Source organism: Nanorana parkeri, unplaced genomic scaffold (genome assembly GCF_000935625.1).
Source record: "Nanorana parkeri isolate BGI_ZX_2015 unplaced genomic scaffold, ASM93562v1 scaffold993, whole genome shotgun sequence".
Taxonomy (NCBI): domain Eukaryota; kingdom Metazoa; phylum Chordata; class Amphibia; order Anura; family Dicroglossidae; genus Nanorana; species Nanorana parkeri.
In genome coordinates, this window is record NW_017307261.1 from 436,925 (window position 1) to 463,036 (window position 26,112).

At 40.7% G+C, this 26,112-nt stretch overlaps 1 protein-coding gene across 1 annotated transcript in view; it reads left to right on the forward strand.

Moving 5' to 3' along the window:
* Positions 1-26,112, forward strand: part of TRIM71 (tripartite motif containing 71) — a 77,299-nt gene that overhangs the window by 35,420 nt on the left and 15,767 nt on the right. The window contains exon 3 of the mRNA XM_018566964.1: positions 16,876-17,043. Within this exon, the coding sequence (XP_018422466.1) occupies positions 16,876-17,043 (168 nt within the window). The remainder of the gene's footprint in view (positions 1-16,875; positions 17,044-26,112) is intronic.

Consider the following 26,112-nt stretch of genomic DNA (forward strand, 5'->3'; position numbering starts at 1 on the left):
ATCAACTTGAAAAGAGCCGTCTGATTTCCAGTAATCTCCAGTATGACACAGGTCCTTATCCCCCATGACTAAGTGCGTGTGTGGTTTACAATAAGGGTTGTAACTCTACCCTTAGAATGCCTTCAACTTTTCCTCTTATTTGCTGTGTTTGCTGTGTTTCTGCGAGAAGCTAAGAATTTAAAGTGCTTGATTTGTATTTGTATTATGTATGAGGAGCAATAAAGGTCAAAGGAGCTATCTGCTACAAAATGCACTAAAAAATGAAGGTCACTGGAGAGCCTTTACTTACACACCAAGAAGCTGTATACGTGGGGTTGACACAAGCTGGGTACATACTGGAATATTTTTGTATAAACGTTTATGCCAAAAATCTTGTCGGAACATTCGCTATTGCCATGCGAGACTTGACAAATGTCGCTCGGAATTTTGGTTTGGTGTTAACATTTGATTTTAGAGGGAACGGAGATTCTCAAATAAAAACCACATTCACTGTTAGAATTTAATTTGTCCAAGATGTCCATCTTGCGTCTTCACGTCTTCAATTTTTTTCGTGACTGCTGTTAAACATGCTAGTTTTGTTTTGAAGAATATTTATTTGATCATATGGTTTCTCAGCTGATCTCTGATGTGTGGTCAAGTGGGAACCTGTTTCTTCCATAGTTTTTTTTTTTCCAAAAGGCAGCCTCTGTATTTTATTTTTTTAGTGCTTGTTTCCTTTCAAGCATGTGGAAAGTGCCCATAGTTCATTGAATGCAGTGCTCCCATTTTTAAGTCAAGCCTGTCACAAAGAAAAGAGCTGCTTAATAATTGTGAGGCTTTATAATTGGTGCAGTAGTAATCACCACAGTTATACTGTCATCACATAATAAAGAGAATAGGTGACCGAAGGAGGAACGGTGTGCTCCCACCGTCACCCCGCTCAGTAGACAAATCGCTCATGGGTTGTGAGAGGAAGAGAAAAAAAAAAAATCAAATAGCAGTAAAACCGATATTCTGTAATACATCAGGGAAGGAAAGAAGAAAGGGAGAAAGAGGCTGAAAATAGAAAAGGGAGGGGGCAAGAAAAGGAAGGGGGTCAACCCCACAAGCTATATATTTTAAGAAAACCTGGGCCATACCCTACTCCATTATCTGTAGTGCCAAGGAACTACCAACTGTGTGCAGTTTTTCTGCTTTAGCCTGATGATGATGGATTACACCTCACAAGTGCCCCATCGAAACACTGACTAAAAATCTATTCATATACCAGTTTTCTCCCAGGAAGTCTTCTGACCAGACAGACATTGGTATTTATTCCTTTTCGTTGGAGCTCCCTGGCTTAAGAGGGTTAATGTTTTGGTTCGACCCGTAGTTCAGCGGCAGCTGATGTCAAAATACATGTACGGTGCTTGCAGCTGATTGGTTGCAAACACTGTGCGTTTGAAGATTTTCCAGTCCGCTCCTTTGTTTAGCTGATTGAGCAATGCCAGCTAGAAGGGTGCCGACACACTGCGTGAATTTCGGCCGATACATGAAAAAACGGTCACAACTCGCAAGGTGTATGGCCAGCTTTTTTTTCATTGTGATGTGCAAGAGTTCCCACCCTCTCTTTCTTCCCCTCTCTTTCTTCCCCTCTCTTTCTTCCCCTCTCTTTTTTCCCCTCTCTTTCTTTTTTCCCCTCTCCTCTTTCTTCCCCTCTCCTCTTTCTTCCCCTCTCCTCTTTCTTCCCCTCTCCTCTTTCTTCCCCTCTCCTCTTTACACTAAATCACTCTTTTTGTACTTTAAAATGACTGTGTTAACCATTACTATACTAAATGTTCCTTTTATATCTGACCTGAACCCTTTTCCTCCACTCGTACTGCATTGATCATTGTCTTCAAACTCACAGTATACTATTACAAGGTCCTTTTATGGAGCCATAAAGGAATTCCTTTGGTTTGTAAAAAACAAGGCTATGTGGTCTAGAAGGTTTTGTTTCCCTTTCAATATATTTTAATTTATATTTTTTAACTGAATGAATAGCGATCATCATTGGGTTAAATTCTGTATATTTAAATGCATCATTATGTCCAGTTTTAGGGCCAGAGGAACATTGTTTTTGTCACTTCAAAGTGTTTGCTTCAATCACACAGAATTTAGAAGATCTTTTATAATCTATAATGTTTGTTTTATACCTTTTTGGGATCATGCATATTTTTGATGAAGTGTTTTATAGTGTACAGAAATGTATCTACTAATCTGGTGGTTCATGTTGTGCACAGAATGTGATCATGGTGTTATGTTAGGCCTTGCCTAGCAATCCTGGCACAGACAGGTTGGAACCAGTTAAGCAACACTTCTGTTGCCGACATTTGTGTATTTACCAATTAATGACAAAACCAGTTTTTCCCTTTTTTGTGGTTGCCCCCTCCAAACATTATATTCTCTGGCTACTCTGTGGCTATGTACATACCAATATGTTCCTTGGCATCTAACTGCTTTTAATACTTTTTGTCATTACAAAAAATTTTAAGGTGTCTCACCAGTCAGTCAAAAATGTCACCAGTCTTTTGGTAAAATATAAAAGACGGGGTCACGTCGGGTAAATGGATTCAGGAATCAAAGATCTCGCTGCACTCCTTACCGAAATATCAAGAGACCCGCAGGGACGGGTGGGTGCTTGTAGTGACCACGGATGGCACCGTGGGAAACTCAGATAAAGAAATAACGTCACCAGCACTCCAAAGGATAATCAAGCAATAGTCCATTTATTGGCACATTGCCATTCAAATGCGTTTGGGTAAATGGACACCAAACATATCAAGCCTTAAAATTGCATGCTCCCGCAAAATCGCAAAAACTACCACACCGAAAATTGGCAATGGGCGATGCTTCAAACGTTTTTACTGCTCATCAGTTTAGTATTATCAGTGATTTAATGGCCCTAAAATTATTGCTCACACTCCGACGTTCATGTAACATGCAACATAAGCGGCACAATAGGGGCAATCGTCGTTTTCACATATAGGCGCACCCGGCGCTTGTTGGCGTGTGTATTGTTTAATTACCTTTTTAAAAAAAAAACTTTATTGCTATCACATGGGGGGCTAAGAAACCTCTTCGTGATAGCCAATTTACATGACAGGCCCTCTTTATGGAGACATTAGGGGTCTCCGAGACCCCTAATGTCACCTAGGGACCCCCAAGGAAGCTGAGCTTCTGAAGCTGGAGAGTTCCAGCAGAATGTGGAAGTGATGTAATATACATCACTTCCTGCATTCCAGGACCAGAGAGGAGATCAGCGGGAAATCGTGTACCAGCTCCCTTTTGATCTCCTGTCACAGAGTAGCCGTGCCAGTCCCGGCCGCGATCGGGCGTCTCTAGAAACGCCAGATTGCTTGAATGTAAAGCTGCCGGTCATTTAATTACAACGGCCGTCTGGGAAGATAAGTGTCCGGTTCCGGCAAACCGCGCGATATTGCACAAAATGACAATCGCACGATTTGCGATACGCTCAGTGTGAATGGAGCCTAAAACGTTTGCACATTACTGTGTATATTATAAACGCACACAAATAAAATCAGCAAAGAGCTTTTATCCTTTCCACAGTTAGTGTTTATTTGTAGAGTACATACAACCCCATATGGAAAGGAGGTTGGTCTTTTGCCCTAGGTCTGGAGTTGCATTTTTCTCTAGTTACTTGGCTACAGTTGCATGCTACTTTGGTTTGGTAAGTTGTTTTTTGTTCTCCTCAAAATCCACTTGTAAATTCAGCAAATTAAAAATGTGTGAGCGCACGCACAGTGAGAAAGATGGTGAAGGAATATGTGATAAGTTAAAGGAGAATTATGAGGTGAGTGATTTCCACTCATCCTCCTAGTTAGAGCCGACCTGTGACAAAGAAGCTCACAGGTCGGCTCTATTGAGCGGGAAGTGAGCGAACACATACTGTCGCTCGCTCACTTTCCGATCATCTCCCTGTAGAGAGCGGTGACTGTCAGTCACCGCTTCCCGCAGAGATTCCCCCGCTCCGATCCTTCAGCACTGACTGGAGGAACGGACGGGGGAGGGGGCGGGCACAGCTGGCTCTGCCTCTAGATAGGCAAACTCGCGTCGCTGTCACTCAGCTGGGTGGATCTCAACAGTATTGTCGGTATCTGTCCCGGCTGCGGCGCACTATTTCTACTCTACTTCTATTCTACTTATGCACTCCTTGTTTTGCTGTTGACAAATTGTCAGTCTGTATGCCCAGTAAGTAATCTGCTTAAAGCCCATCTCTGGGCAACCAAAAAAGTACCCTGGCATTAGGACTACCCCTGCATCACAAGGGTTAAGTGCTAGTGCTTGATTTTGTCTAGGGACTGGAGTAAAGCACATTTACTTACCTGATCCCCACTCCCGCCAGCTCCCTCTGGGCTGCTAAACCGGTCCCTGCAGCCTTTTCTACCCTGTGCTCCTGCGGTCTAAGGATCACTGACTCCATCCCATCTAATGCAGGTTCTATAGACCTGCATTAGGCATAAGGATACCAAAGGACATTCCACCAGCAGGAGCAGAACGAGTGAAGGGGGCGATCGGGTCAGTAAATCTGCTTTAGTCCAGTCCCTAAACAAAAATGGGTACTCAACCCTTGCAGTGCTGGGGTAGCCTCACTATAAGGGTACTTTATTGTTTGCTCAAAGATGGGCTTCAGGGTAGTGAACATCTCCAGTATTCGTTGTCTGCCAAATAGGTTATACTTTAAAATACACAGAATGCTGGGTATTTATTTTTAAGTGCTGCCTTTGGCATTGGAGTGCCTAAATGGGCAAGAAAAAAGTATTTAAAAATGTTAAGACAATTGTGTCTCTAAGGGGGAAGGGTTAATTTACATGCCTTTCATACCTAATAAATTATGTATAAGAAAAAACACGTCTACCGACCAGAGAAATAGATCAATTTCTGCTATAAAAAAGACCTGGAGATGATGGAAAATCTTGGACTACATGTGGCTGAACACTACAAAAGTTAGCCTTGTTAATATTATGCAAACACATCACCTTTAGACTTCTGAAAAATACTGAATGTGACATCTTTGTGCTTTGGCACTTGTTCAAATATTGCGGGAATCACAAATGTTCCTGCAGATAGTGATGGCTCCTCGGGGCAGTTTTTGAACCTTCGCACTGAATGAGCAAAGGAAAGAGGGAAATGCTTTTTTGGCATTGGAAGTATTGGGATCCTTCAAAGGGTTGGCGATTTGTTTTGAGTAGTGGAAAGGGGACTGGATTCTGGAGTGCGAGTATAAATGAAGCGTATACGGGGAACAAATGGGGATTTGTTAGCCCAGAACTTAAATATGCAGACAAGGGGATGTCAGGGGAAGCTTAGAATGGTAACAAGAAGTTCTTTTAACCCAAAGACTAGCCTAACGTTGGAATTTGCTTCCAGGGGGAAACGTGTCCTTTTTAACCTTTTCACTGCTATAGGTGCCTGCATTTCATAATCATTCAATGGACTTTTTAAAAAGAAAGGTTGGACGAACACAGGCTGAAAAGAACATGAATTCTATGACTTTGTGCCTCTTTGGATTATTCACAGTTGATATTGTTTTATATTGTTAAACGTTTGCTTCTAGATAATCATCTGTGTTTCCCATTTTTAAGTTTTTTCACATTTGTGCAGTCCACATGCATTTATCCCCGGAAACCGGAAATGGTTAAAGTATAACTAAAGTCAAAACCTTTTTTCTTTATTTGGATAGAGGGAAAGATGGGTTAGAACTGCTGTCTCTCTAATTCACCTGATCACAAATGTCACTAGGAATTCCACCTGAACAGGAATAAAGGGGAATTATCCCAATGGTGACACTTGTTCTTGTGACAACTGTCTGAGGGGCTTTCTCATTGGAAAGATATCCCCCCCCCCGCCCCCACATTAGGGAGATTGATTCTCACTAATTGACCTGATCACCAATGTCACTGGGAATTCCACCTGAAGAGAAATAAAGGGGAAACTTTTCCAATGGTTACACTTGTTCTTGTGACAATCTACATAGTATTTGAGGTTGAATAAAGACATTAGTCCATCAAGTCCAACCTATTAGGATCTCATTCTAGGAGTACCTGTACCCCTGTATATTACGGTCCCTTAAGAAATCGTCCAAAAGTTTCTTGAACAATTCCACATTCTTTGCTGAAATCACTGTCTGTGGCAGTGAGTTCCAGACCCTAACTGATCTTACATTGGAAAGATTTTCTCTTATGTCCTGTTGAGGCTACAGGACAGGAAGTGGAGGAGAACCTCCCTGATGGTACATAGATTTTTACACCTGCCCTACTCTGTCCAACATGAGAAAAAAATGCTTTGGCTTTAGATATACTTTGAGAAACTTCTCCGTGAGAATAGTTCACATTGGTGTGCTGTGTGCAGAGCGTTAAAAAAAAAAAATCCATCTTGCACTGCTTCAGATGTTTGGTAATGTGCATTATTGCCCCATAGAAAGATCTGCACACTACTTTGAGAAGGATGTTGTGTCCCATTCAGCATATGACAAATGCGGAGAAAAAAAAACATGTATTGATGCATGTTTGTTCAAATACTTGCAATAATGTGCGATACTGTGTGCACAGAGACTGAGTTTTGCAAGTATAGTTTATTTTTTATGTTGTGGGGAAGGTTTTTGTTCCCCTCTCCTAGGGTGGCAATGCTGCTTCTCCATAGATAAAGTACAGTGATTGAGCACGGTCATCCTAGGACAGGAAGTGTATTACTGGCAGAATGACCAGGTCACAATACAAGGGGGCAAAACAACCTGAAAAACAAATGTATGCAGCCACCACATCTAAGGGCTGGTAAGCTGCAATATGCACTGCCTGGCCCCAAAAAAGTTTTGCGCTCTAATATTTAGTTGGACCGCCTTTAACTTTGATCATAGCACACATTCACCATGGTATCGTTTCGATAAGCTTTTAGAGTATCACAACATTTATTTCCGTCCAGAGTTGCATTCATCTTTCATCTTGTAGTGATGATGGGAGAGTCGGACAACTGCGTAATGTCTTCTCCAACACATTGCAAAGATTTTCAATGGGGTTAAGGTCCGGACTCTGGTGCCCAATCCATGTGTGGAAATGATGCCTCATGCTCCCTGAACCACTCTTTGAGCCTGATGAATCCTGGCATTGTCATCTTGGAATATGCTTGTGTCATCAGGGAAGAAAAAATCCATTGATTGAAAAACCTGGTCATTCAGTATATTCAGGTAGGCAGCTGACCTGATTTTTGGGGGCATAACGTTGCTGAACCTAGACCTATTATCCAGTGGAAGGCTTTGACCTATTTGCTTAGTTAAATACAGGTGGTGACTTTTTTTTTTTGCACAGGCAGTGTATTATATCTTTGTTCTTGGGTTTAGATTTCATTTAGTTAAGGTTTCTAAAACATAGATTTGATTAGATCTGCATTTTTTGCATTGCTAGAAACATACACATATAAAACTGTGTGGTTGGCACTAGAAGTTGTTTTTGTTTTGGGATTGTCCTAGACTATTTTTCCACTCAGTAAAAGAGTGCAGAGCATGTATTTCTATGTTGGGCTGTATAGTCAGAGGAGAAGAATAAAAATATAGGTATTAGAATATATCGAACCTATTTGTCTTGTAGATGTCTAGTTGTGTAAACAAAAATTGTGTACACATGTAGTATTATTATATCAAATAGACAAAAAGCGAATGTGTGAGATTTCAGATCTCTTTTAAATGGCCCCATTGATATCATGCCCAAAGCATTATGCCACCTACTATTGACCCTGGCGGAATTTCAGAGATAGTCTCTTACTTTAAAACAGCTGTTAGGACAGTTATTTAAAAAGAAAACGTTTGGAAGGCCTCATCCTGTTTGCGTTCCAAGTTTCATGTTTGTTTCATAAGACACTTGCTACTTTTTTGTGCTGGACAATGGGTCCCTTTGTGCTCCTGGAACTCATGTAGTGTCCGGAAAGCTTTCCAGCTGCATGGCACGTGATGACACCCTGGAGGCTGGCAACCATTAATCATTGTGGCAAATTCCTCTTAAACTGACATTAATATGTTTAAAAAAGGGAAATGTTCTAAAAATCAAAGGTCCAATATAAATTTCTTTCACATCTAGTAAAAATATAATTTAGATTGATTTAAATCCCACCCTGGCCTACTCATACTTTTAAATGCACGCTAACTTATGCTCACAATCTACATTTTTCTTTCTGCACAGGGAGCACAAGGTAGACAAGCATCACACCTCAGTTTGCGCAAGGTCGGTGGCATGCGGGGATGTAGTGTTTGTTGTGACTTGTACTCCACGTACATTAGAGCATACACCTGAGAGCATTGTGTAGCCTGGACTGGAAGATGTACATTGGGTATATAGAAGTCATCACAAATACTAGTGCATTACAGGATGGTACAAACATCAAAGCTACATGTACTTTGTAGGCTCCTATACCTTTTCACTCTAAGTGATTATAGTTGATTTAAATTTTTTTTTACATTTATTACTTTTTTTTAACTTTTTTTTTTGGGGGAATATGGCAAAGAATTCACCTCTAAAGGAATGGTCCAGTAGTGGCCTGCTTGGGTCTAAGTCTTCAGATAATGGATGAATCGCTGTGAGGAGTCCGTCAATTGAGTGTGTAAACAGATTGCTAAACAGTCTCTGGACAACATGTGAAAAGGAGACACACTGTTAGAAATCATCAGACACCCCCATTCATGCTTAACAGCATAGAGGAATCTCTACTGCCAGTTATTGTATTTAACAGCCCGTTGCTGCAGAATACACGAAAAGTCCATGCATCTAATTGGATGTTGTCACTGTTTCCACCCCGCTCCTTCAACAAAAGCTGACAGCTGGACTACCCATAGTGCACATTTTGGCCAATTCGGCTTGAATCGGACGAAATTCGAGCTGCAAGTGGCCAGCTTAAATCTCCATCTGTTGGCCAAAAAATATTAATTTGCAATGTTTGATATTTACCTAGTTAAAACAAAATTATTTTTTTAACATGTTCATCCTGACCATAATAAAGAAAATATGTACGAAACCACTACACATTTGTTTTAGTGTAGCGGTCTGTGGCCAGCTTTACAGAACCTGTTGGGTTCTGACCATATCCTGACCATAATAAATAGAGACAATATGTACAAAACCACAACATGTTTGTTTTGTCTAGTGTAAGTGGGCAACATAGTGACAGAAGGATGATCACAGCAGTCTGGTACTTCTCCATTATTATTATGGCTGGCTATTCTCCAAAATGAGTATACGAATGTTATGTGCATTTTTCAGGACAACAGCAGAGAGCCACTGACATGGCTGGTAGATGGAATAGACATGGAGGCACAATAACTATAGCAGCTTCTTAATGATTGGAACTATAGCTGTGTGTATTGGAATGGTAAATGGGAATTCTGGTGGCGCTGCCTGATCCGTACCACAGTCAATAGAGTACAGTAAAAGTGCAGGCAGGGCACTGGACAAAGCTCTAGGGACAAAATTGAAGTGAAATAGTTTGATACATATATGTAATTATAGCAGATTACATTGTATTGTGTGTATTCTGTGTAAATGTCATGCTTGCACTTTTGAATTTCCCGCCTTCTCCGCCCCCCCGCTGTGACGCCCGAAACGAAACCAAGCCGAATGCCGGCATCGGCCGTGCGCACACAGCAGAGGACACCGTGGGCTCGCAGGGACAAGGTAAGTGACAATTTTGCGCAATCCGGGTGTGGCTCGGGGTTACCGCTCTTGGTACTGAAAATTAACCCCGAGCCACACTCTGGAATACCGCCAGGGAGGTTAAGGGCTGGTCTGAAACAGAGACTAGATATCATTGTCTGTTCTCTTCATAGCATTGCAGTAACTTCTCCACACTGTGCCTGCATTTTACAGTTAATTCATGAAATGCAGAGTGTGTTGTGGAGCCTGCAGCGATCTTCTAATTCTCCAGAGAACACTCTGTGATCAGAGATGAGCCTGGTCACATGACCGGTCAGTTATGTGACTAGTTTCCTCCTTATGCGGGCACTTTTTCTTGCTCATTCATTTAAATGAAGGGAGTTTCTCTTGCTTCTGAGTTACTCACTGTGCAGCTCTACTACAGGAAAATCTCACTGTTTGCATATCTATAAATATGGCAGCACATCTCTATTGAAACTGTTGAAAACTAGACTGTTAAAAACAGTAGCACATAGTAATACGTAGGAAAATGTATGTGTGTTGACCCTAACTTTGAGAAAGTTGCTAATTTAATTAGTCCAATCCCTAAGCAATGTCTGTATTCTGTAAATTTAATTTCTGCAGCAATAGAATACCTGGTATTCAGTGTGGTCAGTTTACGTGTCTCCTTCTGGCATGTGTAGTCAGAATACAGCTGCCACACCCCCGTCCAGCCCTCCACAGTGTGAGTACATTGGCTTCTGGTGGGGATCGGCTGGGGATGTCAATCCTCTCTGTATCCCCGCCTACAGCTCAAATAGGGTTTCCATGGGGATGAAGGTCCTCTCTTGGCTCTGTAATATCAGAAGACGCTGCTGAGCATCTTTTTGCATTCTGCACCCACTGAGTGGCAGGAGATGAGTAGAACCAAACAGTCATGTGACCACAGAATCAAATCGGTCTTTTTTTTTTAAAGTACTTACAGTTTTTTAGTTTTTTATATTTGTTCTTGTATTATATCTTCTTTTTATTAATTCTCTTTACATGTACTTTAAGTTGAAGACTATTGAGCACAGCTATGGATTAAATCTAGCAGATATCATTGGGGAGCTATTTTTAGATGATCGGGTTTCAGTGTTTTTGTTTTTATGTCCTCCTATAAGGCAGATGTGGCTTTTTGTCATTTCCAGCTAAGGATCAAGCATGATGTCAGGAGCTCAGCTTCTGCTAGAGTGCTTTATGCTCCGCGGTGTATTGTTCCGTGCAATCTGGTCAAATGAAACTCGTACCTCCTAGCTTCTTGTGGTACATAGTGGCTGTTTTCATTTTAATGGATGCATCTCCTATGCTTTTTACTCTAATGACAAATGACCTACATTTTACCCCTGCAGCATGATAAAATGAAGCCCTCCTTACATAATCAGGTTGGTTTCATGCTTTTGTGGCAGCTGGGCCTATTGATTATTTAAAACTGCTCTCAACCTTTGACCTTCCTACTCGTGTCAATCTCTATCTGACCTGTGTACTTTTTTCCTGAAAGACCAGTAATGCTGTTGCCAAAAAGGTGACAGATGATGTGAATCCCTAAAGTAGAAAATAAACTGTTAATGAAATGTAATAATTAAAACAAGAGTTTACTTCGGAGTACATGGCCTGCTAGCAAGTTTGTAAAGAAACAGAAATGGGACTGTTAATGTAAAATAAATACATCGACATCTAAATAACATAAAATGAAAACAAATTTTTTAAAAAAATGTATTTGTTTTCAACCAGGTTGGTTTCTTTCCCTGAGCTATATTCCTTTTTATTGGCAGAACTCTGCTTAGCAAAAAAAATACAACCTTGTTGTAATTTTAAAAATCTTGTTGGTTTTAAACCTATGCATATGTCTTAAATTGAAACATAATTTTTTTAAAAAAGCCTTGTATGTTAGTACCTAGTAACAGAGATGGGCACTGTGGGTTTTTTTTTTTTTTGTATTTATTTTTATTCCCTCCTGCCCCATGGAAACTATATTGAGGCTGGTTTACTAAAGGAGTTGAGAATCTTTAACACAATAAATTATTCAATCACAAAATTTTACACAATTTATTGTGTATTACTCTCAACTCCTTTAGTTAAACAAGCCCCGTTGTTTCTGGAAAGAAAGGGTGTCTTCGGTACATGATCCAAACTGGGCCCTTGCCAGAAAATACTTATCTGGTTGCTTTTAATAACACCACCACCGGAACCCCTATCTTCTGTAGCTATGTTACACTGAAGAACACTAGCATTCAAGATGAGAGTTTCTTTCAGAACCTTGAGGTCTTAAGCTGGCAATACACTGGTAGATATTGGCACATACCAAAAAAATCTGGTCCGCACGTTTGATAATGCCAACAGAGACTTGCCGAATTTCAATCACAATTTTGTTTGGTTTTAACATTTGGTTTTGGAATGAATGGAGTTTACTGAATGAAAACCAAACTCACTGCTAGAATTTTATTTATTTGGAAAAAAAAAGTGTTAGATATATATATATATATATCTCCATACAGCTCCATAAATATTTGTTCCCCACACTGTGGTCAAACACCATTGTCAATTTGAGCCAATTTAACTGTTAGAAAACCAAACCTTCTAAATCCACATTTTATCGAATACAATTTTACTGGTGTATGGCTAGCTATAGTCTCGTCAATACTGGATCCAATAAATGAGCCACCTAGTTGTTTTTTTTAATAGTAATTTCTATGGATTTGACTTTGATGTGCTGTTTGTGATTACAATAGGTTTAAGAAGAGTTACATTCATAAAACAGAACTTGCCCTACCCTTTATGGTTCAGGGTGCAACAAGCAAGTCAGAATAGAATCGATGATATTGGGACAATATTTGATGTCTTCCATTCAACATTCAGGCTATTGAACGCTCTCTCCTCTAAAAACAAATATGTTGGTGGATAGATTTGTGGTTTAGAATATTGGTCTTGGCTCAGAAACTCATATACTATTTAACAGTGGATACATAAAGTCAATATCAATGATGATAATTTGAGTGATCTAGATTATACATGATATTTGGTTGTCTAATAGTGTGTCAATCAAATAGTTGACCAAGCATTCAATAGTTTCTTGTACATTTATATGTAAAAATGTTGCAGCATTTAAAATACAATGCATATAGGCCTTTTTGAACATAAAGACATAGACAGCATCTGATTTTTATTTCAATTGACAGATTGGAGAAGGGTTAGGATATCCGTCAGGTTTTGTTGTCCAGGTCTCCTGACTTCCTGGTCGTCTCATTTTTTTTATCCTGTTGTCACTGGATTAAAATGTGAAAGGGAATAGGATTAAAATGTGAAAGGGAATACACTGGTAGATTTTCATATCAATGCTCATACAAAAATTGTCATCAGAACATTTGATAATCGGAGAGATTTGTAGAATGTCATTTGAAATTTTGCACAATTTTAGAAATTAATGGAGTTTCCAGAACAAGAACCACATTCACTTTTTTTTTATTTTGTTCAATCGATGATAATTTTCCACCCTGCCCCTTCTCATTTCTAAAAGATAATGGGGGTCAAATTGACCCCACGTTTTCGACTGTAGTACTGAAATAAAATTGAACATATGCTCTGAAAACAATTATTTTTTCTAAAGAATTTTTACTTCTGTATGGCCAGCTTTACTTTTCGGCGGCCTTCAGAATTTATCATGATAGGATGACTTGATATTGGGTTTTCTGGCACATGTGTTTTTGCTGTATATACAATAAAGTAGCAAGAGGTAATGGTGTGCCAAGACTTCCACTTTTGTTGCCTTGTGCTTGAGAGGGTAGCATATGACAGCCTTTGGCTTACTCTTTTTCCTGTTGCGCCCTTGGCTATCTAGCTTATGCTGGAAGGAGGGATGGATTAAAACACTTTAGTGATGCAAGAAGGGTCACAGCGTCAGGTCAGGGCTTAACTCTAGTGACCATTCATCACATGTTGATTGATTGCCACATGTTTCCCGGGGACATATCAATCAGCTCCCCCCCCTGAGGGAGCAGATGGACAAAAAGGTAGCCAGGGCTGATGCCACCCAGGAATTTCCTCTGTTGTGCAATGTCTTCTTTTTACAGCTCCTTTCCTGTTTGGTGACTTGTAGTCTGATTGTTTGTTGAGGTCACTCCAGATTGTAGAAATCTGTATCTGTGCCTGCAAATCGGCTGATAATACAGAGAAAACAAATCATGAAAATGGCAACTTTATGATTCTGCAGTTATAGATAAGGGAGTCCATTATTGAATCATGTTTATTAAATAAATATATTTATGAATATTTTACACACCTTTCACCCAAGGCTCAAACATTTTCTAATTGTATTCAATATGAATAAATAATTGTACTGTTGGTGGAAAACCCTAGTTTGTGCTTGTCGTGTTTCCACTAACTACACTGTAAAGCTGGGTGAACGCAGTAGGAATTTTGCACAAAAAATCCCATCAGAACATTCGATAATGCAATCAGAGACGTGACCAATGTTATTTGCCATTTCGTTTGATTTTAACATTTGATTTTGGAATAAATGGAACTTTCTAATTGGAAACCACATTCAGTGTTTAGAATTTAGTTTGAGAAATGTTTTTTTCCCCCTCAGTATGGTTAAAAACAATCGATTTAACCATGTTATCAATTAGAAAGTCAAACGGATGCTACAAAAACTACATTTTTCAAACGAGAGACTACAGCTAGCCATACACCTGTTGCATTTCCCCCGTTTCGGCCTGAGGGGTGCTGATGGGGCCACAGCTTGAATTTTGTCTGATTGCTGCTGAATTTGAACATTGTATGCCAGTCTAAGGGGCACACTTAGAAACCAGTGATTGTGACTTCCACCAAACATTCATTGGTGGTGAATCAGTCAGTCATTTAAACCAGTGCTCCCCAACCTTTTTATCGCCGCGGACCGGTCAACGTTTGATCATTTTACCGCGGCCCGCTGAGGGGGGACGCTGATTGTTTATATTTTAGATTGTTTTGATTTAATAATTTTAATTGTATTTAAACATGCCTTCAAAATAAAATGCAGTTACACCAAAAAATTGAATATAAAGTGATTTAACGTTTTAACTCACTGGTGTGTGGGAATCACCTGTCCCGATAAATCCATATTTCAAGTAGGACTCATGGTATTGTCTGTTAAAAGTGACATGTTTCTTTGATGTTGAAGGCCCTTCTTCTGTCTCTTCACTGGGCCTTTTCTTTTTCCCAAGGAAACTTTCTAACGACGTCTGTTTCGTACTCATTTTTGCTCATTTGTGGGTTAAATTTGAGCAAACACAATATACACGTACACCAAGCACTGTTAAACATGAGAGTACCGGTGAACAGAGAGAAGAGCGATACACACCTCTTTACCAAAGCTACAACGCCACTGCCGCTTGCAGCCGCTACTCTCTAGGCATCGCCTAAAACCGCCCCCGATATCACGATATTTTGCGCATGCGCGGTATTGGTGCGGCTTTAGGTGACGTCTCTCAGCTCCCGGTTAACCTTTCGTCCTGGAAAGTCGGACAAACCCGAGAGAAATACACCACAGTAAATAAAATGGAAATAATTTAATGTTCCTTGGGCGGCCCGGTACCATTTGATCCACGGATCGGTACCGGTCCGCGGCCCGGGGGTTGGGGACCACTGATTTAAACCACATGCACCTGGGAGATTGACCTGCAGTGAATGTTTGACTGTGAAATTCACTGCTTTTATAAATATGCCTGAACGTGTCTTATATATAAGTGTGTTTGTGTGATTCTGATTGGGGCCTGTTAGAAAATGGCTGTTGTTCTTAGAACATATTGATATACAAGCCCTATGTAAATAAGGAGGCCACACACTAATTTTTGAATGCTAATTTTGCCTCTATGCACAATATTGTAAGCACAAAGATTTATGCTTTTCCCAAAGTGGTTTTACAGAAAACACTTTTTGTCATGAGTTCCACTTGAACCGTTTACATCAGAATCCTTGTCCCCTTAAAGGAGATTACAGTCCAATGCCCTTACTACACAATGTTTTGGGTGGAAGCCATTAGCCATTTTGCCTACCAGCATGGGATTTTTGGCTTTCTTCCACAGTCCAAAGACAGAGGAATCTCCTAGAGACATTGGGAGAACATAGCAATTCCATGCAAACAGTATACTTGGTGTGAATCGAAGCGCCAAGGCCTTGTCAGAGTGCTAACCACAAAACGTAACCCCAGAGCAAATTCAGAAAACCAACAACCCTTCTGAGCGATGGATGGATGGATGGACGGACAGACACTGTATATATGCATATGCATGAAAGAATTCCAAAAACGTAGGAGCTTAGTGTGGTCAATAATTCTTGGCATTCCATAGTTGTCCATGTTGGTGGCAGGAACAATGGCAATGCGTGATTCTCAAGCTCAGAATTTTTGAATACTTTCAGCATGCCCAGCAAGTTACAGACCAGCTGATATGAAAAGATCTTTCTTTAGACACTAAAAAAGAGTTTGTTGAAGAAAGTTCTTTAACCAATCATAGGTTGTCAAGTGTGTGTCTTCAGCTAGGTGCGATAGGAGGAGAGACGTATGAAATGTTTTTAATATGGCAGCAGTTGTCGGAGAAAGAAATCAAACACATGCTGATGTGGTTTTGTGGCTTGTATGCTACCCTCGCTGTATAATCAATGCACGTGATGAGGCAATGGTGGCTTAGCAGCAGCTTTGTCAGATCTAGGAAACCAGATGTGTACCACAACCCTTTATATTTAGGCTTCTCTCCGATTTCTATGAGCGGTATAAAAACACTGGGCTTGCTAAGCTGTGCTCTTTTAACATCATAAAGCCTGTGATTGATTTCCTGTGTGTGTTTTTTAATCATGTAAAGGATATGATTGATTGGCAGATATTACACTTTAGATATATTTTGTGGTGTTTTTTTTACTTGTTTACAGTTTTCTGAAATGATGTGAAGGAGTTGATGAATTGCAAAGACATATTGGTTGGTTAATTGGCTTCCACCAAAAATTAACCCTAGTGAGCGTACATGTGTATGAATGTGAATGTTCTCTATATAGTGATACAAAAGACGTATTTAGCGGTATAGAAAGCAGGGCTAAAACACTTCAGCATTTAAAGTGAGTGCAGTAAGTAGGTGCCTGTCAGAAAAATCAATCTTTATATAGTTTTTGTTTGTGTTTTTGTTTACCTTAAACTGCCCATCTAACTGTAAACTATATTGCTGTGTTACAGGTTCTACATTTCTATTGTGATTCATGCTCTATCCCTATATGTCGTGAGTGCACTATGGGACGTCATGCTGGGCACAGTTTTGTCTACCTCCAAGATGCTCTTCAGGATTCAAGGGCACTTACTATTCAGCTTCTGGCTGATGCTCAACAGGGACGTCAAGCAATCCAGGTTGGCAAGTTTCATATGTTTCCAATGTGTGTTGTGTGAAACTAAGTCTTGAAAATGGATTCTAATTTAGACCAGCACATTACTCTTTTGGCAAATGATATCTTAGAAAAGATGTAATCTGAATTAGATCCCATCATAAAGCATGTTCCCCAGTTCTCCAAGAAGCAAGGAGGCAGACACATGGCCTGGTTACAATCACAGTCTGGGTGCTTAAGGAAATTGTGGTCTAACACTTAAACATTAGAATCCAAGCTTGAGATAATACATGTGCTCCACAGCCACACAGTCAGTACTTCTAATTAAATCTAAACTGCAGCCAAAACATTTTTTTATTAGTTTTGGATAGACTTGGAAGAAGTAAATACTCCTGTGAAGTTTATACTGCTGTCCTTAACCCAGTTAGGCAGATTTCACCTTGCGTTTCTGTCCCTGTGACAGAAAGAGGAATGAGTGGAGTGCTAACCCAGGGCTTGGGAACAAAGTGCCTGGGAGCTAAGTGGCGTACCCTTCCCCGCTACTAGAAATAAGTATTTTTGTAGTTTACGTCTTAACTGGGGTTCAATTCCCCCTCCCAACCCCCCCTCCCCCAAAAAAACAACATTTAGCTGGAGTTGGGCTTTATCTGGGGTTCAATCCCCCCCTCCCCCCATAAAAAAAACCCATTTAGCTGGAGTTGGGCTTTTTTTCTGTGAACAATGTCAGAGTGCTGTCCACATCAAGTAAATACCCTGGTCCCAATTTTGCTATTGGTTAAAGGATGGCTCTAGTTCTATCTGCTCATCTTTTGCTTCAGAGATGTTTTCTATGTAAAAGTGTGTTTAAAATGATTTATTTATTACAGTCCCTGCCCTCAAGGAGCTTACAATCTATGGTGTAAAATTGACTTAAGAGGCTGAACTGCCACCAACATACTCAATCCAGCTTTGGTAGCTCATAACATGCACCTAGAGTTTCCTGTACAGGTCCTTTTTCCAATTCTGCACCCATGGGTGCCGTAAATCCTGGGGTGCTCTGATTTATAGACTGCTTCCTGAGCCGATGGGTTGAGACACTGTCCCTGCCTGCTAAGCCTCACTGTTGGCCAGTGAGGCTAGACATCAGTCATAGGTTAAAAGTGAGGCTTAGGGGGCAGGCCAGACCCTTCACACAAGAAGCTAGGCCAGGGTTCCAGGCACCTGGGATGCTGAATGGGAAAACAGACTTGATGTGCAGACCCATGGAGGTGCCTGCTATGTGTTTTACAGTGCCAGACTTGGTATTTTAATTGTACTTTAGGTTTACATGGGGGTCTTGTTCACACCAATGTTTTAATGCAATTCCAACTAATGCAGAACCCATGATACCTTGTGTTGCCATTCACACTTGAGTACATGTGCTGTGTTACAGGATCCTAACTGAAATCTTGCATGTAGAATTTTACCTTCATTCTCAAAGCACCATGATTAAGCGTACAAACATTTTGTTATTTTTTGTGGTGTTATTGTGTGCATGTTTGCTGCATATTTGTCACAATTTGAATGTTTCTGATTGGTGAGGTGGAATTGGTTTTGTTTCAGTAAGAAATGCAAATTTTGCACAGTGAGGTGCTGCTGTAACCTCTGCTCCACATATATTTCAGTCATAGCACTTAAAAACATAAATGTCAAAAACAGCATCGTTAGCAGATAAGTGAGAGGCATTTGTAAAAAAAACATCTGCAAGTGCAGTAAACCTTTTAGCCAAATATACCAAAGTTTACCACCAAAGGGTCAGCGCTCATGTTGTTGTGAATGAATTCTAGAAGTCCACGATATAACTCTTGGTTCTGTCTTCAGTATAGGAACAAAAGGGTGGTTGCTACTTTTGGATGGTAGAACTTGAACAGATATGAATTTGCTTTGTGCAGAAATAAGGAAACACAATGTCACTAAACAAAGGGTGCTTTAGGTTGTTTTCAGCTGTTCTAATACTCAAGTTGGCCTATCGCTACCTGCTTTCAGGAGTTCATAGATTGGATAGATTAGAGCCCTGGGATAAAGCAGTACAAGCATAGTCTGCCTCCATCCCTCTCTGCCATCCCCTTTCCTCTGCAAAAGAATGATAATCATTTGGGCAAGCCTTGGTGTTTATGGCAGCATGATGTGGCAGAAGTGTTGGACAATAGTTGATCACTTTGGCATGCCTTATTTTTTCTCCCTGTGGTCTATGGGCATTCGCAGGCCACTGGTTATTAGTAAAGGCCAGCATAACCCGCACCCCCCCCCTTTTTTTTCATTTGTTTTTTGAAAAGAGTTTTTGTCATCCAAATGGTTGAGAATAACTGCCACTACGGGTTAAGATTTGGCATCACTTTGCTTGTTTCCACCAAACAACTATGAGGTTAAATATGGCCACCTAACTATTTAGCTTCCTAATACGGAGCGCGCATTCACTATATCCTTGCTGTCTTGATGTGCCATATGTGTACGTGACTGTGACTGAGCTTTTCAGCAGTAAAATTAGAAAAACCTGTAAAACAGCCAGTCTAGTGTGGAAATGACCAAATGAGCTGGGGCGGACATCTTATTCCTCAGGAATTTTACCACAAAACAAGCAGTGAATAATGTGATGATGATGTTTCCAATGAGTTCATCACTCATACATGAAGTCTTTAGTCACACAGGCTTCTTTCTGATCTTATTGTCTAATAATGGTTACTTCACTATTTAGCATTTGTGCTTTTATTTTTTACCAGTGTGTCACTTATTGTTTGCTTTCATGTTCAATAACTGTCGTTGTCATGAGAACAAATGTGAAAATGCTGATTTCCCTTCTGATAGCCTAGACCAGTGTTTTCTCAACCTGTTTTCAGTCACGGCTTTCTTTTAAAATGATGCAAAATCTCGAGGCACCCCAGTCTAAGGCCCCATTCACACTGAGCCCTCGTTCACACCTGAACGTTTTGTAGCGCATTCTACACTCGACGAACGCTCTACAAAACGCTCAAAAATATAAATCCCATTGTATTCAGTGGTCTCGTTCCCACCTTGGCGTATTTCCGCCTGTCCCTAACGCGCTACAAAATGGCCCACGCCTGAAAAGGTACAGGTACTACTTTAGGCCTTTTGTTGCGTGTTTCCATTGGGATACAGCCAAGTAGCCTCCGGAAACGTGCGACGGTCGCGCATATGCAATACGCCTAGGTGTGAACGAGACCTAAGCCACATGAAAATCGCGCAACATTGAGCGACTTGTCACTGAGCGACATTGAGCGACTTGTCGCATTGGGCTGTATGCAATCAGGAGCAATATCGCTCGAAAAAAGGAGCGACAAGCTACCAGCGACGAGCTACAAGCGACATTGAGCGATATTGAGCGACGAGATGTGAACAGCTCCATTGAAATGGATTGGAGAAGCTACATAGAGCCATATCGCGTGGAAATATGAGCGATATCGCATTTGTCGCGCGATTTGCATTTTGAGCAAGCTTGAATCGCGGCTAAATACGCTCCAAAAAGGGTCCTGCTGTAGCGACCCGCGACAGCAGGACCCTTTGCCCCCTTGAGAAGCATTGGAGAGCGATATCGCGAGATAAATTGCCACGATATCGCGGGAATTACCGCGCGATAAATCGCTCAATGTGAACGGGGCCTAAATGTCATATATTTTGAGACTGCCCTAGATAGATTAGAAGATGATCAGGTCAATTCATGGATCAGGTTGGAATAGATATCCTAAATGAGTGGCTATATTAGGCCCCCAAAAAAGTGACAAACTGGTTTGAAAACGAGTCCTCCTGTGCATTGGGCATATTTGTTTTTGCACACAGAGATTTCTCAACTTTTTTTTTTTTTTTGCAATATGCCTTTCACTGTACACGTGTCCATATATCTGTCTATTTGTATTTTTGACTTATCACTGGGACAGAAAGGAACTAGAAAGTCTTAGTTATCACTAGAACAGGAGGTATAAAAAAAAAGAATGAGGACACCATGTGAGATTTCACTTCCTGTTGCGTCTCTGGTACAGGATGTGAAGGGGAAATCTTAACGGACTGCGCAAAAAAAAAAACCATTAACTATTCCCTACTGTGTCCAAAACTAAGTGTAAAAAAAAAAAAGACCTGAATAGTTTTGACTATGGATACTCTTTAAAGCATGTCTAAAACCAAAAATGTTATACATTGCAGCTGTGATATTTAGGGAACTTTGCAGATATGGTGAGCACTTCGTGATCACTCATCACTAAGCCGTTTTAACATTAAAGGACAGTCTTTTTATTCTTAACAAACAGAAAATAGCTTCTTGTCCGCATAAGGAAACGCAAAGTCCACTTGTCTTTTGAGCAGAGTAATATAATTAGTCTCACCGACTATAGGTACCTTTCGCAGACCATGTGATCCAATCTCAGAGTTTCTCCGGGCACTTCCCCACAGAGGAATAGCTCCACAATAATATTCAATGCCCATAAGCACTCCAGTAGGACAAGAACGGTTTCCATACATACCTGTGTGGTTTCAGCTTCTACATACCTCCTGTGTATCCCTGGCTCACTCAGCCTCACCACTTGATCAGTCTCCCTGGCTGTCTCCCATGTGGCTGCCCCACATACACCATCCGGCTTCTCTCATGGCTCCAGCACACATGCCATTCGGGTTAACTCCTGTGTGCCTCTCGCACACACCACCTACCCTGGAACTCTGGTCCAGTCTCCTTAATGAGGCTGACTCCAGCCACCTGTTCGGCCTATGCCGGTAATAGGCAACACCTGGACCTAGGATTGGAGATTTCATCCCTCCCAAGATGCTTGGTAATCTCCAGGGTCTCAGATCCCAGGTATACTCCTGGAAAGACCTGAAAAGCCAGCTCTTTTCTTTGTAAAACTACTTTTGTTCCTAGAACCACTCAGCCCCTCTGGCTGAGAAACCTTTGTGACAATGCTACCAAATTACACCGTAGCATTGCATTGCAATGCTACACATAGGTTAAAAAAAAGACACAAGGCCATCGTGTTCAACCTATAACACGGCTTACTAGTGCTTACATCTGGTGGCTGCATTCATTTTTTAATTTATTTTATTTTCACCTGATGATATGGCCAGTAACACAATTCCTGTTTTAGGGTGACTCTATTTTTGAGGAGCAATGGAGCCAATTGGACAGCATTATTGGCACCCTATAGAGTGGGTAGTGTTAAGTCGGGTATATATATATATATATATATATTTTCTTCGCTCAGACGGCAGGTTGAATTAAGGAAATAGAATAGATTCCTCTAAAAACACTTTAGAGCGTTGATCGTGGAGTCTCCCGCTGTTTACATTGTATTCTGACAGTGGCTGCTGGCCACTTTTAGAGTACCCAAAAAGACTGCTGAGAATTCCGACATGCTCCTTCGATCACCTCAAGTTCGATTGAACGCTAACACTTTTTAAGCAGTTACAGAAAGTTATTTTTGGTTCCCTTTTGGGATAAAGGTTTTACATAAATTAATAAAAGCTGACCATTGTAGAACCCCTGTGAGTGATAAATGGTTTGTCTCATCCCTCTATTTGCCACTTTTGGTGCACCGTTCGGTCTTCAAAGGAAGTTGAAAAATAACAGACTTGCTCGCTGGATCACCAGGTGAAAATAAAAGGTAAAAACCTAAAAATAAGAAAAATTCAGCCACCGCATCCAAGGATTGTTATGCTGCAATATATGACATTTTTATTTTTGGGTTTAGCTACACTTAAGTAATTACCCAACTGCCAAATTCTAATGTTTGTGCCACACTCTCAGCATTGATGTATTGATGCCGCCTTCTAACTCAGATGGAGATGTTCTATGACCCAGTCAACAATGGAAGACAAAACAGAATTCGACAAGGCCAAGAAAGCCTGTTGTTTATTTTACACGGCCCAGTTGTCATTTAGACCTTTTTAAAACGGCAGGTGTTGGCCACTGCACATTTTACATGGATGTTTACCCGAGCAGAGCCTGCAGTATGCTGAATATTTTTAACCTCAATCAGCAGTAGTCAGATTGTTGTTACTAGATAGCGATCATTAAACATATAATTTCTTACAGTTATTGTCTAATTTCTATGCAGTTTTTTATGGGATATAATCGCAACACCACGTGTAATCATTTAAGGAAAAATGTGGATTCTTTTTACCTGTTAAAAGTGTGGTGCTACTATTTACTACCTACACACTGTTGTAAGATAAAATGTTTCTTTGCACAGATGACTGAGAGATCTTTCAGTAGTTGGATGGCTTCCTATAACCGCTATCTCAGTCTGTGAACAATTGTAGCTGGTCGAATAGTCAGATTTTGTTTTCCACCAGGTGGATTTTTTTTTTTCCCATTGATTTTTTTGATTTAGTTTCTAACAAATTGGTGTCTGGTTGAAGGTATGTCTCTTTCTGTTGGAAGGGGGTTTATGCTGTAGTTCAGGGTGGAGTATTCAATAACATACTCATTTTGATTTAAAAATATAATTCTGATATAGAAATTGTAGGGCTGCAACTAATGATTATTTTCATAATCGATTAGTTGGCCGATTTTATTTTTTCAAACAATTAATCGGATAAATAAATTAAATACCATCCGTAATTTAAAATAAAATGCACAAATGCAGTGTTTCAAACAGTGTTCTTTCAGAATAAAACTGCATGCACAGTTTTTTGCAGACACATTGCATTGTGTTACCATGCGTTCCAGTGTGTGTGATCACACTGTGGGTGGGAGGCGCATTTAAATTGTATGGTAAGCACCTGGCGCTTGAATAGCTTCAGCCAGGGAATGACAGCTGCCAGTGGCAAGATGCTGCAGACGGCAGCTGAATTGTAAATACAACAGGTAGTGGGCTAGAGCAATAGCTAGCCTGCCATTGGCTATTGCAAATTGCAATAGCCAATAGCAGGCTGGGTATTGCACCCGCCCACTGCTTGCTGTGCCCTCCTCCCAGCCTGGAGGAAAGAGCAAGGGGATCCAAACAACTAATTGGTAGTTGTTGACAACTATTCCCATTATCGATTAATCAATTAGTTGGTTGCAGCCCTAAGGAATTGTAATAATGTATATACTCTTTAAGGGCTAGTTCACACCACATGCAGTTGTGATGCAGTCAGTTTATTTGACTGCTGCAGTCAAAATAAACGGACTGCATCACAACTGCATATGGTGTGAACTGGCCCTAAGAAATATGAGAACAGAAGATATTGAAAGCTCCATGTGAATAAAATAAACCATTGCGTGAATGATTTCTATAATATGACATTCCCTCTGGTATTTTCATTGGATTCTACCCCACTGTACTGAAGAGGATGTTTCAAGCTCTGTCTACTTAATGGTAACTAATGGGTGTGTATTAAGCTGTAGGGCAGGTTTGTAAAATATAGATTGGGGTCGTATGGAACACCAGTAAGAAGTAGGATTAATTTTCACAGTTGTTATGGTTCTGTATTCGATTAGCATATCTTTTCAAGTCCTAGATTCCTTTTTAAAATGTACACGGGAGTACAAGACAATGCATACTAGCAATCAAATGTCTTAGAGTGAGCTTCCAATGCTGCCCTGAAATCTCAGTTTGGTATTGACACTGCCCAGTTCTCCTTTGCGAACTGAAGAACATCACTCTAGGGAGGAGGGGATGTATTCTGTAGTCCTAACACCCTTTCTGTCCTAGGGTGATAACACTGCCCCTCTACGTAGAGATAGTAGTGTGAGTGTTGTCATCCCAGTAAAAAAAGGCTAATGGAAATAAGGTAGACACTGCATCCAATACCTGGTTTGCTGCAGTTTTTGGGTACACTTTAAGGGTTGGATCAGGTGGGCAGTTTTACACACTGTCTTGTTATTAGTACATCAGAGTCCTTTTTCTTATTTTGGCTTTAAACATACAACATCATGTTAGCATTCTATATACCATAAATTGCTTTCCTCTGTAACATTAAAAAGTGGATAAGAATGATCTACTCCAAACAAATTGTGGGTTCGGGTGATAGGCTGGGTTCACACATGGGCGTTTTTCAGTGCTGATCGAAGCCCTGAAAAATGCTCAGCAAGTGAAATCCCATAATTTCCTATCGTCATGGTTCCTACCTGGGAGTATTTCAGCGAGTGGAAAGGCGCTGAAAAACGCTCTACGCCCAAACAAGTACAGGAGCTTCTTTTGGGGCATATTTCCGCGCGTATCCTTTGGTATTCCCGAGTGTGGCTCGGGGTTAACAAACGCTGTGTCCTTCAGCCGCTGCCGTCTTCCGGGTTCCGTCCCTTGCAAGCGTCCGTGTTGCAGGGGGGCGGAACCGGCGGGAAGTTTGAGAGTTAAAAAAAAAGATAGAGAAAATAAACGGGAAAAAAAAAATCATACTGCCAGGGAGGTATGAAAAAGAGCGTCAAACGCGCATTTCACTGAGCTAAAAAATTTGTTGAAAAAACGCGCCTATAGTAACTCCCAGGTGTGAACCCAGCCTTACTGGGGAAAGTGAAATGCATTAAAAATGATGCTTCGCTTTTAAAATTCCATCCTAATTTTGTTGTCAGTCTTTTAATTATCAAACGTTACCCCCTACCGATATCCCACATGTGTACAAGTTTAGAGAATTAAATAAAGGCGCACATCCACTTACAAAAGTCTCTTGTGTCAGTTCAGTTTAATAGGATTTATTGTTAGAGTTTGGATCATCATTAGAATTAGTCTGTTCTATGTTAACAGTGTTAGTTTGGGCCATCTGTGAGCTCTATACTGGCCTTTTCCATTAGCATTAGAGGCGCAGCCAGGACAAAGACCAGTCCTGTGCCTCTTTTCTCACCCTTGTTTCTTGGAGTTGGAAGGAAATCTCTTTAGAGTAAACACAAATTTGAAAAGGATGCAGTAAATGAGGTAATTTGGCACCTTCTACCCCCTGCATCCCTGTAGGCTGTCCTTCTGCATGGTGGCTAGTGGCTCCCCCCCCCCTTTTGTAAAGGTTGTTAGTGGGGCAGCTCATTAGCAGAACACAGAGGAAGTAATTCTGTTATCTTCCCACATCAAAGTGTCACAGGGCTGGTTGTGTAGAGAGGTCATTAGGGCACCGCACACAAAAAATGTTTTGTAGTACGTGTAAGATGAATTCACTGAACTCA